At 39.3% G+C, this 13,900-nt stretch overlaps 1 protein-coding gene across 1 annotated transcript in view; it reads left to right on the top strand.

Annotated features, from left to right (window-relative positions):
• Positions 1–13,900, top strand: part of ROS1 (ROS proto-oncogene 1 , receptor tyrosine kinase) — a 75,131-nt gene that overhangs the window by 2,506 nt on the left and 58,725 nt on the right. Inside the window, 11 exon segments of the mRNA XM_009325691.1 lie at positions 1,110–1,169; positions 1,856–1,882; positions 4,757–4,817; positions 5,499–5,647; positions 6,817–6,955; positions 7,440–7,641; positions 8,313–8,389; positions 10,747–10,869; positions 11,894–12,078; positions 13,245–13,342; positions 13,882–13,894. Of these exon segments, the coding sequence (XP_009323966.1) occupies positions 1,110–1,169; positions 1,856–1,882; positions 4,757–4,817; positions 5,499–5,647; positions 6,817–6,955; positions 7,440–7,641; positions 8,313–8,389; positions 10,747–10,869; positions 11,894–12,078; positions 13,245–13,342; positions 13,882–13,894 (1,134 nt within the window).

Consider the following 13,900-nt stretch of genomic DNA (forward strand, 5'->3'; position numbering starts at 1 on the left):
TTCAGTCATTGATATTTTCCACAGAGACTAGTGGGACGCAGCCCCTCAGCGCCTGGTGTCTAGCGAGGCTGGGTCATTTATGATGCTGGGACCATAAAAGGCTGTGTTGTCATGACAATACATAGCAAGGTTGACTCACCTATTTAGGTTACTGTGTATCTTTGCCCAGTGTTATCAAGTCTTACTATTTTTTTCATGAGGCTTTGCAATGCTTGATATCAGAGTCTCCTGCTTCCAAAGTTGTTCCCGTCCAGCTTCCCTTTAAAAAGAAACATGTACAAAACCTAAACCATTAAGAAGTGGATGGGACAGAATAAACAAGAAAGGTCCAACATCAAATCCAAACCACATAATATTTATTACATCTTTGAAAACTCATGGTTTTAAAGCCGATGCCTTGCCTGTGTGAGAGTGGGGGGCTTGTGTTGAACAGCTTTCCACTGTGCTTGGCCGTGCTGCATACTGCACATCTGTTACTTCTCCACAGAGAACAAGTGGTAAAATAAAGCTGGGAGAGAGGGAGCTCTGGCCCCACACATCATGGCTGGCTGGGTGACTGGTTCCCAGAGCGAGACTGAACGTGGATTGTCTTAGCCAGGGCTCCTGCTGCCCCTCAGCCCTTTCCCAAGGCCTATGTAAAGCTGAACACTCTCCCCAGGTGATAGTCGCAGTCTGCTCAGGTGTCCTGCAGTCCTTTTAGTGCGCTCGGTACACGTGAGGGTGTCAAAGTCTTTACCAGAGCTGAACAGGTAGTTGAACATCTACTGTTTTGCACAAACCAATCTCTAAGAATGATTTTTTTTTTCTTCTGCTCTATATTTGATTTTACATTGTGAGGGGCACTATACAATGTAACTCCCTTACTGTTGTATCTGAGTACCTATAATCTTTGGTATACTTAATATTTTTGTTACAGAGCTTAAGTGCTGTAAATGCCTATTTTATTGTTAAGGAACCGGGCCGCAAAGGAGCTAATTGACTTGGTCATACAGAATGTTTTACTGTAGCTGGAAACTGAGCTATTGTCCTCACCCTTAGCACTGGAGTATCCCTTCTCTTTAAAAATATGCTTTCGAAGTCCTTTTTAAAGCCACCGTCTGTCTTTGCAGTGCACACAGGGATGCCAATTTTGGAATACAACAGTGCAAATCAATTGCCCACTGAAATGTGTGAGTATTGCCTTAGCCTTGGCTCTATAGCACTTGTCTGCAGTCCACCAAGTACCTTATCCAATGGCAGACGTGGAAAACCTAACCAGAGCAGTGTTTCTATGAAAAGATGTAATGTCCATATTTTCTCTCGGTACGTTTATAAATTCTCTTTTGGGAAGATAATAATTCTTGCTATGGGAGTTACCGGTAATATAAAAAGTTTTCATTGCGTTCGTCAAAATGTGGGGACACTTTACAGTTCATTAAGCTCAACCACACCCAGATTTTCAGGCAGTGAGAAAGAACTAGTGCTTTTCAGGATTTTACTCTACTGGGGCCTGTCTCAGAGTTATACGCAGATGTAAATGAAGCACATAGTCTTTACTAGAATGATTTCTTGCTTTTACTAAACCAGATGGATGAGAATTAACATTGGTCTGGGACAACTGCCATGATAGTTTTTAAACTGCTCTTTTTTCTGGACCTCTTGAACACCTGAAGCTCATTCATCCTTGGCATCATTTTAATGTTGACTTTCTGGTTATTCAAGTGTGGATTTTCCTTCTTTCATTATTTGCTAGTGATAAGGTTTTGTAGTGTACTTTCACTGTAAGAAACTTCTAATTAATTGATATTATCTGTTTGAAATATTCTGTGATTATATTTATGCTAATGCCACATTTTATTAATTTGCTTCTTGGCAGAACAAGACATACACCAGAGCATGTGAGGTAAGTTAAATGCAATCAGATCAATAAAAAAAATTCATTATTTCAGTGATTACTATGTCCACATAGTGCTAAGAAATACAATGTAGGTACACAAACTTATCAGTCCAGGTCTAATTGTTTTCTGCTCCCTAAGGCTGAAGAATGAGTTAAGTACCTGAATCCTTTCTTTCCAGCATGGTGGCTAAGGACATGTTTACCTTAAAAACTGCTGTGTAGCAAGGAATATTGCTTTAAAGAAAGCAGACTAATCACACCAGTATGGAACGCAATACAGACCTATTTAAACTATGTTCTAGGCTCTCACAGGAGTCTTGCTCTGCCCAGTTTTTCATTAATGCCATCAAAGATGGTCCAGAGAGAATGCTTATTAAGGTTGGTATGACACCAGATTGGCAAGAAGTGGAAATAAGGAGTGGGAGCTAGAAGACAAAACACACTCTTGACTGGGTAGAAAGTCTGAATGAAGTAAGATGCAATTCAGTAAGGGGCAACGTGTTGCCCTTCAGAAAGAGATCTCAAATGGGGAGTGCCTGGTCTGCGCTGCAGATGGACTGGCGTTTACAGTGATAAGTATGAGGCAACAAAGTTCTGCTAAAGAGATGGTGCCTTTCTGGGGCCCTTTTAGCATGAACATAGAGTGTAGGATGGGATGGAGATGAGACAATTGCAGGATTGTGTTTGGGACTGTTGAGACCTCAGTATGAAGGTTGTACCCTGATGGGGGCAACACACTTCAAGCAGGCGATGGAGGAGTTGGAGGGAATCCCGAGTAGAACACAAACCCATTGGCAAGCTGGAAATTTGATTGAAAGGATCTATTTTTTTAATGCTTTTTAATCTGTGAAATTGTGACCATGACAAAGGTTTACAAATACACTAAATGGTGGTTTTGGAGTGTAGGAACAGTCCAAGAAATAACCAACTTACTTTTGTAGAAACACAGGATTAGTGTGGGGGTTTTTTTGTTGTTGTTGGTTTTTGGGGTTCTTCTTTGCTTGTCTGGCCACACAATATGCCAGTTAAATTCACCAACTCTGCAAGGGCTTTTGCGGGATTATCTTTCTGCTGGATCAGCTGGCTGACTTGACTCCCCACATGGTCAGGCGAGCACCAGGTCACTGCATGCAGAGGATCAGGTTGTTGCAGTCTGCAGGGGAAAGGAGTGGGAGTAAGAGTGGGATGTTTCCTTTGGCTTTGGCTCAGCTCTGTCGTGTGACTACACCTTGGGACTGAAATTTGGTAGTATTGCTCCTGTTAGATATTACGTCTGCACCTAGGAACAGGGGAGTGCCACTGAATTTGGTGGAAATATTCACAGGAAAGGGCAGCAGAATCTGGCTCATACAGGGGCAGTTCTGATCTATGGAAAATATATGAGGATTTCTTGTTTTCAGGCAGAGCAGATGGCAAATTTCCCTCAAAATTTCTAAGGCTAGGAGCTTTAGTAATCCTCTTACCTCAAGCAAAAATTGGATTTATGGTTCAGACAAAGATCAAAAGAAGAGAGAAAAACATGACAAAACCCAAATGGTCAGAAATGTCTGTGTTAAATGAAGCAGAAGGCACTATGAATCAGCATGTAATCTGGGGACTATCCCCTACAAACTAAACAAATCTTGGTTGTAAACGAATGCTCTGGTGTACAGTTGATAACTGATGTCTGCTAATACCCGGATCTTTGCCTGGTAACAGTCATGATAATTCACTTGGAAGTATTTTATTTCTCTGAATACGAAAACATTGGGAAAAACTTTTTAAGTGCTTGCACTTGGCACTGAATGCCTAGATGTGAGGTAATGTATATAGGAATATACTGCAAAGCAAGTTTTTGAATCCGTCTCAGCTGCAACTGTGTTGTCTGAAATAACATGCCTTATCAGTTTCTGTAGGGTGCCGGAAGTGTATATCCTAGAATCTTAGGAAGAGCAATTAAAGAAATTTGCTCACTTAACATATGAATTGCTTCTGAATGGTCTAAAGGTTAATTATCACTTGAAAGGTGGCTGCTGTATGAAGCAAGCTTCAAGGTTTTATAGGCCGAATGAACTTGCAGAATAAAATGTCCCCAAGTAAAACGCCTGTCTAGAAAAGCTCAAACCATCACTTCTCAAAAGTTTTGGCTTTCCAGGAGACTCAGTCTTGCATGTAATTTTTAAGCTACTGGGATCCATCTGGAAAATATTACTACCTCTTCTCAAGTTCTCTACCTATAAAGTAGGGTAACACTATATGTTCCCTATCTAAACTGAAAAGTCTTAGGAGTTTTCTGTTCTTAGGATGTGAATGTGGAGAACTCACTGCCCTGGGGTATTTGTTGTGTTTGCAGCTTGTAGACATGACTGTACCAGAAGGAGTAACTATTAACAAGGAAGTGTGAATTAGGCATAGCTGCTGTTACAAATTACTAATTTCAACTATTTTGAAAATTCACTGGAAGTACATTTGTAAGAATGTGCCTCATTCATAGGAAATACATGAAGCGAGAAAGGGTGAAATCCAACATGTGGAACATATCATTAACAAGTTAAAAACCATTACTTCCTAACTCCACGGTTGTCACTGAAGTCTATTTCCAACTTTAATGCAGCCCCATATTTGTGCTTTCCACAAAGGGACTGTGTGTAAGGAGGAAAACCCTAATTCAGTGCCCAGTGAATTGATGGAAAGGCTCCTGGGAAGCTCTTTGGAGTCAGTTTGTGGTATTGCTATTTTTTAGAATGAATGTAATGATTTCCACAGGGTTTGAATGTATTCAAAATGTCCACAGGATTTGTATGTATTTCAAATGTGTCTGCATAATTCTAGGAGGCAATTTGCCTTTACAAAATTTTGCCTTTACACAAAACTAACCAGTGAGTTCTGTACCCTACACAGACAGTTTCCTGTAAGTTTGGCTGTAGCCGTGCAGAGGATGCATATGGAGTTGAAGCACAGAGTAAGTCTGAATAGAGTCCTGTGTCCGATTCACAGTCTGATCAATTCAGTTTTAAGATTATAGTCTTGTTCTATTATCTGGATTTCTTTGAAAAAATAGGATTCATCAGAAAATAACCACTCTTCTTTTTTCTTTTAACAAATACAATGAAGTTAACTCTATCTTATAGTAAAACTTTTTTTCCTTCCCTTTCATGGACATGAGACTTTTTGAATCAAATCTCAACTGTTTAAGATGATACTTTGTCGAGCACCCATCCTTGACCTGTCTGCTACCTTGAAATCATTGCCAAAAGCTCCTGCAACTTATGTGGGGACAATTGAGCCAATACGGTGCTATTGAAATAGGCCCCTTGAAAATCTCTTCAGAAGTCTCCCATACCTTCTCTAGGTTTCTATTCAGCAAAATTTTACTAAGTACCTGTAATTAAAAGTGCATTTACACAAGCGTAGAGTTGTAGTCACATTTGCTCACTTTGAGCTTGGCCCAGTTCAGGCTTACTTATCAAACTGTCTTTACAATGTCATGTGATTTATTCAGCAACATTTTCAGTATATTCTTTTGTGTGTTTTTGTTGGCTTCACAGCTTTCAGGTGTGTGGGGTAATAGGCTTTTGTCCTTAAGACCCAGAGATTGCCATGAAAGGTTTTTTCTTGCCGTTGTATTGTATTTTCCCCTCAGACTACTTGAACAAGCCTAGAGCACCATTTGCATCTACCATTGGAAGCCACAGTGTCACATTAGGGTGGAAGCCAGCTAACATCTCTGGGGTGAAATATATTATCCAGTGGAAGTTCAATCAGCTCCCTGGAGACTGGAGGTACACAGAGGTAAACAAGGACACTTCCTTTTACTTTGCAAGGAAATAGGTTCTTCTCTGCTCTTCATTTTATTTTAGAAAAATATTGGATAATATGTCAGGCGCACAAAAGAGGTTTGCAAAATTGTGAGTAGCATGGAGAAGATGAGACATAGACAGTTATTCCCTGTTTCCTCCAACATAGAAACTAGGGACCTTGATGGAAACTAACAGGTAGCAGGTTCAAAACTAGCAAATGAAGGTATTTCCTCACAGAACGTGTAGTTAAAATGTTCAGCTGCTTCCTGGCACATGTGGATGTTAAAATACTAAATTTAAACTCCTAAATATTAAAATTACTAAAATTACTAAATGGGGTTTGAAAAGTGACTGGACAAATTAATGCAAGAAAAAATTGAGTTCTACTAAATGCAAACATTGCCATTGTTTCATGTTGAGCCATGCTTATAAAATACCAAGACTGAGAGTATTCGGGAGAAATATCACTGTAGGCTTTCTTTTTTTTAATACCTTTCCCTAGAGAAATTTTTTTGGTTCTTTTCAAAGATGCCATAGGTGGCTAGGTAGACCTTTGTTCAGACTCAGTACGGTTATTCTCTTATTATGTTCTTTTGCATCAACTGTACACTTGTTATCTTGCCATCATCTCTATTGGACCAATTTACAGAGCATGGCAAGTTGGTGGACAAATCAAAGGTAAAGATAATTTGCTAAGCAGGAAGTTCTGCTGAATTAATCATTGGTGAAATAATGGAGAACAATGACTTCAGATTGTAAATATTTTAGGGTGACTAGGAGCCATTGGATCTTAAGCCTGTAGTATATGTATCAACAGTTTAAAATACATTGCCCGTAATATGTTATTATTTTAGGTTTTTTACCTTATTCTTCAAATTTACTATTATATTTCATCCATCCTTCCGTCCACCCACTCATTGTTTAGATTTGGTAGCGTGTTCTGAAGAAAAGAGAAGATAAAAAGTTCCGAAAGGATGGAAAATCAAAGTCTATGCTGAAAATAACTCAAAGAATTTCCTCTTATTTAAACTTAGGATGCTGCACTTTTGTATCTTGAAATATGTATATTGTTGTATGAGACCTCTTTGCCTTGATAACACCCTACATAGTAGCTGCAGATGGAGGAAGAAAAAAAATGATTGTGTCTGTGCATTAATCTAGGTGGTATCTGCAACTTCATATACAGTCAAAGACCTTCAAGCCTTCACAGAATACATGTTTCGAGTAGTTTGGATCATTACATCTCAGCTGCAGCTCCTTTCTCCATCTAGTCCCAGTTACCGGACACATGCTTTTGGAGGTAATGAATTGCACTATTAATTGCATCTTTCAGGACCGTATCAGAAACAGTTAGGTTTCCTTGTTGTTTCTTTCACAGAAAACATTGATGCTTGATCTTCAGAATGATGTGTATGTTGTCTGTTGGGTAGCTGCAGAAGACCAAACTAAAATACTACAGGCTCTTTTTGTTTGAACTAAAAGATTTAGGGCTGCTTCCTGCTTTTAGTTTTAAAAACATGCACAGTAAAGTACATGGTCCAAATTGTGAGGGCACATTGATACTTTTGTGCATAATTGTGCATGTTAACTTTTTGACTGAAATACACACACATTTTCCTGGACACTAATAAAAGTTCACTGTTGCTGAAATTTTATGCTGTCCCTAATCATATTTATTAGTATAAATGAATTAACAGGTATGAAACCTAAAAATGTACCTAAAAAAGAAAAAAAATGAATGTCTTAAATGCCATCCCAGTGTCAGTTATTTTTGTCTCTTTGAGCTCCTGCGACAGCTCCTGTCATTAAAGATATTCAGAGTTCAAGTCCAAACACTGTTGAAGTTAGTTGGTCTCCACCACTTTTTCCGAATGGATTGATTGTTGGATATAACTTGCTCCTGACCAGTGAGAATCACGAACTGTTGAGAGCCTCAAGAGGGCATAGCTTTCAGTTCTACTCCACCTTCCCAAACAACACTTACAGGTACGAAAAAAAAGATAACCAACATGGTCAAGTGTGCTGTAGCACTTCTTGCCCAGATAGTACAGGGTATGCCTAAATACCACTTCTGCACAATTACGCTGTTTAGTTATGCTCTTGCCAAAAGCAAGGGTACCTTCTTTGAGATAACGGAATTACTTCAGCTGAGTTGGCTCCTTATGTAGAAGTCAGATGGGGAGGAAGGGAAAGCAATTTGATATAGGGCCGGCAGGCTGCATTTTCTTAGCTGCTGTTTTTCATTTTTTTAAGCTTGTGTGGCATGTTTTCAGTATATTCAGGGAATGATAGAGCAGTCCTCTCTAGTCCTTTAAACACCTGGAAAAATTCCTTCATTTTTATTAAACACAAAGGCCTGCATTCTGCTTGCACTGGTAAATACAGATCTTCCTTTCAAATGAAATTGAGTTGCTCTTCTGAGTCTGAAACCCCATTTTTAATTTTAATTTAGAAGATTCTGTTGTTGTCCCACCTTTGGGGAATTCAGATTCTGGTTGGATTTATTTTTATTATAAATTTCCCAGAGCATTATATTCAAGTGGGTGTTTTCCAAAAGGCGAGCACTTCTGTAGCAGCTGCCCTGCTTGATAAAATGTTTCTCAGGCAATCTTTCAAAAGAAACCTGCAAACCAAAACCTGTCTCTGATTTACCGTAGGTTCAGTATTGTGGCGGTTAATGAGGTTGGTGCTGGACCCCCTGCCGAAGCCAACATCACAACCCCAGAATCCAAAGGTACAAGAGTAGCAGAGTCCTCATTGCTGTCTGTTCCTGGGGACAAAGTCACGTTCACTGGGCTGCCGTGTATCTGGCAGAAGAGAATAATATTTAGATTGTAAACAGTGCATGACAAGGAGTTGCACACTGAGGAGTCAATAGCATATCAGAGAGAGTCCTGTTCTTTAGCTGTAGACATTACTGGGCTACACAGCATGGTAATAACCTGAGATGCTGGTAGGCCCAAACAAATTTGGCCTGAGTTGTATGACAGGTGAAAAACACCTCAGTGGTCCGAGGCAGTGACTGAGGGGACATGCTTCCATTTTCTAGATGAGGTTTTAATAGCTGACAAATAAATGTATTTCTTCTAATAATATTAAATACTTAACATGAAACTCTTTTGTCAAAACACTCTCAGTTATCTCATGCCAAATATGTGAAATCATATCAATTTTTGTTGCTCTTTCATGGCTGTATTTATTTTACTATATTAACTAATTAGTAATGAATGTAATGATACACTATATGTATCACTCAAAGAATTGCATAATATCAATTAATTGCCAGAGAAAGGTACAGGTTGAGATAGAGCACAAGTGAGAATGAAATCAATGTTACCAAAATGTATCTTTAGAAAAGAAAACAAAAGACTGTCCCCCTCTCCTGAAGAAATCCAATTGTCAAACACCTGGAAACTCTTCAACTCTAGCAAACATTTTAAGTCTGTCTCTGAATCGCCAGTCTTCTGCTATTGGCTAGAGAAATTGAACTTAGAGCTTCTTTAGTGCTTTTTAAAGTATGACTTTTTTTGTAGTAGCTCAGACACACTGATATGTCCTTATCTGGAGACTCCGCAGAGGTTTGCTCTAGGGTTGGCTGACCCTGAGCCATAAATTTTTGTGCCAGCTGTGAAATGTCCAGACTGGTACATCTGACTGTGTTCATTAAATGAAGCCAATTACCAACCAATTAATTTAAGGTAGAAAACAACCAACCAACCCTACCCCCCAAAAAAAGCACTTTCTGGGGATGGGGAACCATCCCACCTCCCCTACTAGTCACCATGTAAAACTTCAGTTGATTCCCCCTGAATTGCCCTGGCATGCGCTTTCTTTCTGTGCTAACGTGAACAGGAGCAACCCTTCCTCATGTATCACGTTCAGAAATGGTGTTACAGCATCAGGTACTGAGCTGTGTAAATCTGAGCCCTGAGAAGTGTCAGGGAAAGAATCTGATCTCTGGGCTAGATTGCAAGAAATGTCACTGGAAAAGAGATAAGGAAGTGATATCGGCCTCTTGTACTCTGCTCTGGGGACATCATTACCGAAACGACTCGCGGTGCATCATGTGAGAAATACATGCAGCACCATCTGTACAGATTATCCGGGAATAAATTAAGACAGCATTCAGTCACAGCCTTGTGATACCCATATGAGGAAATGATATCTGATAACAGACAGCTGTTTAAACTAGAGGGGAAAAAAAGGGAAGGATTGTTTGGAAACTGAAATTAGCCAAATTCAGACTCAAAATAATGCACCACTTTTTAAAATGAAGGTAACTACCTTGTGAATCAATTTAGCAGGGGATGTGCTAGATTTTCAGGGACCTGAGATTCAGAATCAAGATGAGCTATCTTTCCCAGAGCTATGCATAGACCAGACAGAAGGTATGGATTTGCTGCAGAGGTTTTGATGTAAGTTACTTGGGCCTGTATAGGCATGAAGTCAGTTTATGTGACCAAAGCTCTCCTTCTTGACTTTAAAATCTGTGATTTTATTTTAAAAAAACCTAAATTTATCAACTTTGAAGCAGATCATATTATCCCATTATCACCTTTATCTGTGAAAACTACTTGTTCCTTGAAAAAAATCACTGGTCAGCATGTTGAAATACATGAAATAAACATACTTGCCTTGCTCTTCCCCAGCTCTGTGGGATAATATTCTAGTTTGACTGGGCTTTTCAAAGAGGCCCGGGGGGTTAAATATCCCCCTTCTGCTAGATCTCGGTGTCAATGTCTTAGTGCCTTCGTTTCCTCAGAAGTCCATAGGGCCTCATTTGCTCCAGCTTACTTTCCCTCCTTAGGGACTCACTACTGTTACAGGAAACGATGGTGTGAAATTCACGTGGTGCATTCTCACCCTGGGTGAGAAGCCAGAAGGCACTGTAATGGTGAATAACTCTGTCCACTTTCAACACTCAAAGCATTTAAGTTTTAGTCTGTCATTGCTAGTGTAAGAATATATTCGTACATGTACAGATGTGTGTGCATCCGTATATGCATGTCTATTAATGATATATCTGAGTTAGCAACATTCTTCTCTGTGCTGCAGTCATCTATCTTAGTTCTGAATTTCTCTGTTTGTTAGTTAATGAAAAAGCAACATGGCTCTTCCTATCCAGAAACCAGTCTTTAAGGAAAAGAGACACAGAATATTTCCTCGAAGCTGCCCAGTGCCTGCAAAATGGTATTATACACCACAACATTACAGGTAAAATCAGATCAGCTCTCTCCTTTTCTCTCAGGTACAACTTAGACCTCTGTGTTCACCAAGAACAGAATGCACCTCACCTAGCCTGAGACAGTATCTAGTCTCTTTTTATAGTCAATGGGGAGAAATACAAACTTTCAGGACATGATGTGACCTATTTGAAATGACAGGCACTGGAAAGAGGTGAATTGTTCTCCCCAGTGCAACCTTTTCTTCACTGAATCTAGGCAGCTACTTCAGAGCTGAACTTTTACATAGTAGGTATCTAAACTGAGGTAAGATGAAGCCAAAGCAGATGTTTCCCTATGATTAATGGCTGTATTTTCTCAACATGAATATGGGGAAGTGAAGTGATTCAAACCTAAGAATTAAATAATACGAAGTGTCAAAAGATACTGGCTGAAAAGTATGTTAGTGTGTTAGCTAGTCTGGGGCACAGAGTTCTATAATGAGGCATTTAGTAGCCTAAGTCACCAGACAACCATGTTATTTCAAATTACTCGCCACTCTAATGTTTCTTATCTACACTGGTGCTGTATTTGGACCTTGGAGATAGTGTGGAAATCTGAGTTTATCTACCGGAGTTCACAGAGCCACAAAGATGCCAGAGAATGAATGTTGCCCCTGACTAAATACCCTTTGATAGTACAGGGGTGGCACAGATAATGTCTAGCTTGAATTCTAGAGTGAATGGTGCTTTGTGGGGAGATGCCAATTGCATCTGTTTGTCCTGGAGAGGGACAATCAGTGTCAGTTGGTTTGCATGTTACATATCCTCTTTTTGTCTGATTACCTTTCTGAAGGGCAATTGTCTATAATAATGTCACTTACATAGCAAATGGGAAAGTTTCCTTATTATCTGAAAGAAGACTAGAAGTAGAGGAGAAAAAACAGTTAACTTTTTTCCAATGATGTTGGGTTGCAGACCGAAAAATACTTCTTTTTAAGGCAAGTAGAAAAAGTAACTGAAAAACTGAAACTTATTTCTTATATTATCTGTGTGCACATATCTTTCTATTTTTAGGAATTTCTGTGAATGTTTATCAGCAAGTTGTCTATTTTTCCGAGGGGAATTCCATCTGGGTGAAAGGAGCTGCAAATATGTCTGATGTATCTGACCTAATGCTCTTTTATGCTGGCTGGGGGAATATTACGTCCATCTCAGTAGACTGGCTTTACCAGAGGATATACTTTGTCATGAATGAAAAGGTAGTGCTCTAGGGCTTAATTAATTTCTTATTTCATTTGAACCATTACTGTGATTTATTTTACATGAGAAAATCTGATTTATATATAGATATGCACGCACAAAATATAATTATAGAAATAGATTTTTTACTTTAATAATATTCACATATTTCAGAGTTTTAAAAAAGAAGAAAGGCTTGAATATCAGGTCATATTTAAAGAAAACAGGCTGTATGGAACTCTGGCTCCTTGTCTTATTTTTCTCCTTAGGACATAAAAAGCTTTGGTTTTAACTGCTTTGTTTTTGAGACTGATTTCACACCCACCTCATACCCAATATAAGCAACTTTGTTTCTGTTACTTGGTTCTTCATCTAGCCTGTTCAGTTCCTATTATGCCTCAGGAAGGTGGTCAGATAACTAGTTAGTGATTATAATGCCCTTCATAATTGGCAAAAGTTGTTCAAGAGGGAAGGTGTTTCATACCAGTGATGACAGCTCAGATTACAACTGTTTCTACTTGAAGTAAAAATGCAGATGGCAACCCTGCACTTGATTCCCTACTCATAAAACATCAATTACGCTAATGGTCAGACTTTGCATGTACCTTTGTAGTCCTCTAATGCACAAAGGACTAGAAAGTTCCCTTAAATTGTTAGTGGAGGATTTTTTTTTTTTCAGTCCTCTTGCCATGTCTGATTTTTTGCTTTCTGCTCAGAAACAGGGAGCAGGAAAAGCAATAGTGACAAAAAGACACAAATAAGCTGTAGATTAACAGACTGATGGCAGGGATTTCTGAATCCATTGTAGGTTAGAGAATTCCCAAGGTATTGCTCCCAGGATCCGAAAAGCACTTCCTTCCCTTTTTTCCCTTCCCTGCCAGATCGTTTTCAAAGTACAGTTTGCTTATACTGCCCAAATTGGGCTTTTCCCTCCAGCTTAGAGGTAGGAAGTTACGAGGAGGATGGCTGACAGACAGCTCTTTCAGGGTAAGTTGTCATGTATGCATTCATACTTGTGTATAGGTGTCATACTCAGGTGACTGACAACTCAGGAGCCCATAAGGACCTAGAACTGTGAGAGAGGTGTTTCATTGTCTGGTTCCCCTGAAGGAATCTTGGGTCAGCTTGTTTGCTCATTAGCAAACACCCTATGAATGCATCACAAGTTTTTCTTCTCATTCCCCAGATACATGTCTGCCATTTAGAGAACTGCACGGCAGCTGAAGACATCACTCCTCTTTATGTGACATCCCCTAGGAAGGTTATAGCTGATCCCTATAATGGGTAAGCGTCCTCCTTTAAGCACTTGGTGTCAAAGGTGCTGTAAAGTTTCTCTCTAACTTTCTTCGCTTCATTAGTCATCTAGGTTCCTGTTTCAAGCTCTTGCCTTACCTAAACAAAAGTGCAATTGGCAACAAATAACAAACTACAAAACAATTGGAGCAAGAGTGACACCATGCAGTGGTTTTTTCTGCATTTTCTTCCATAGGGTGTTAGCAGAGGAGATAAAGTATTTCCAATGCAGAAATTTGGTTTTCAGACATTCAGTGCTTTTATGAATATGAAGCTCTATGCATTTTAAATGTCCATGCTTAACACTTGAGGTATTATGGAAGAATATTCTCCAATAATCTGCCAGACAAATCCCCAGAAGGTAAAAAGTGATGTGCTTAATTCTCCCAGGATGTATATTAATAGCGCCAAAAGCATTTTCCTATTGTCTGCGTAAAGACAGGCACATCTCTGAGCTGTTAAAATATTTGTGACTCATCTACAGAGTTCTTGCACTGTAGTTATTTGGGTCTATTTTGCTCCATGACCAGCTATATTTTCTGTCTCCTG

Source organism: Pygoscelis adeliae, unplaced genomic scaffold, assembly GCF_000699105.1.
Source record: "Pygoscelis adeliae isolate BGI_AS28 unplaced genomic scaffold, ASM69910v1 Scaffold54, whole genome shotgun sequence".
In the NCBI taxonomy this organism is placed as follows: Eukaryota; Metazoa; Chordata; class Aves; order Sphenisciformes; family Spheniscidae; genus Pygoscelis; species Pygoscelis adeliae.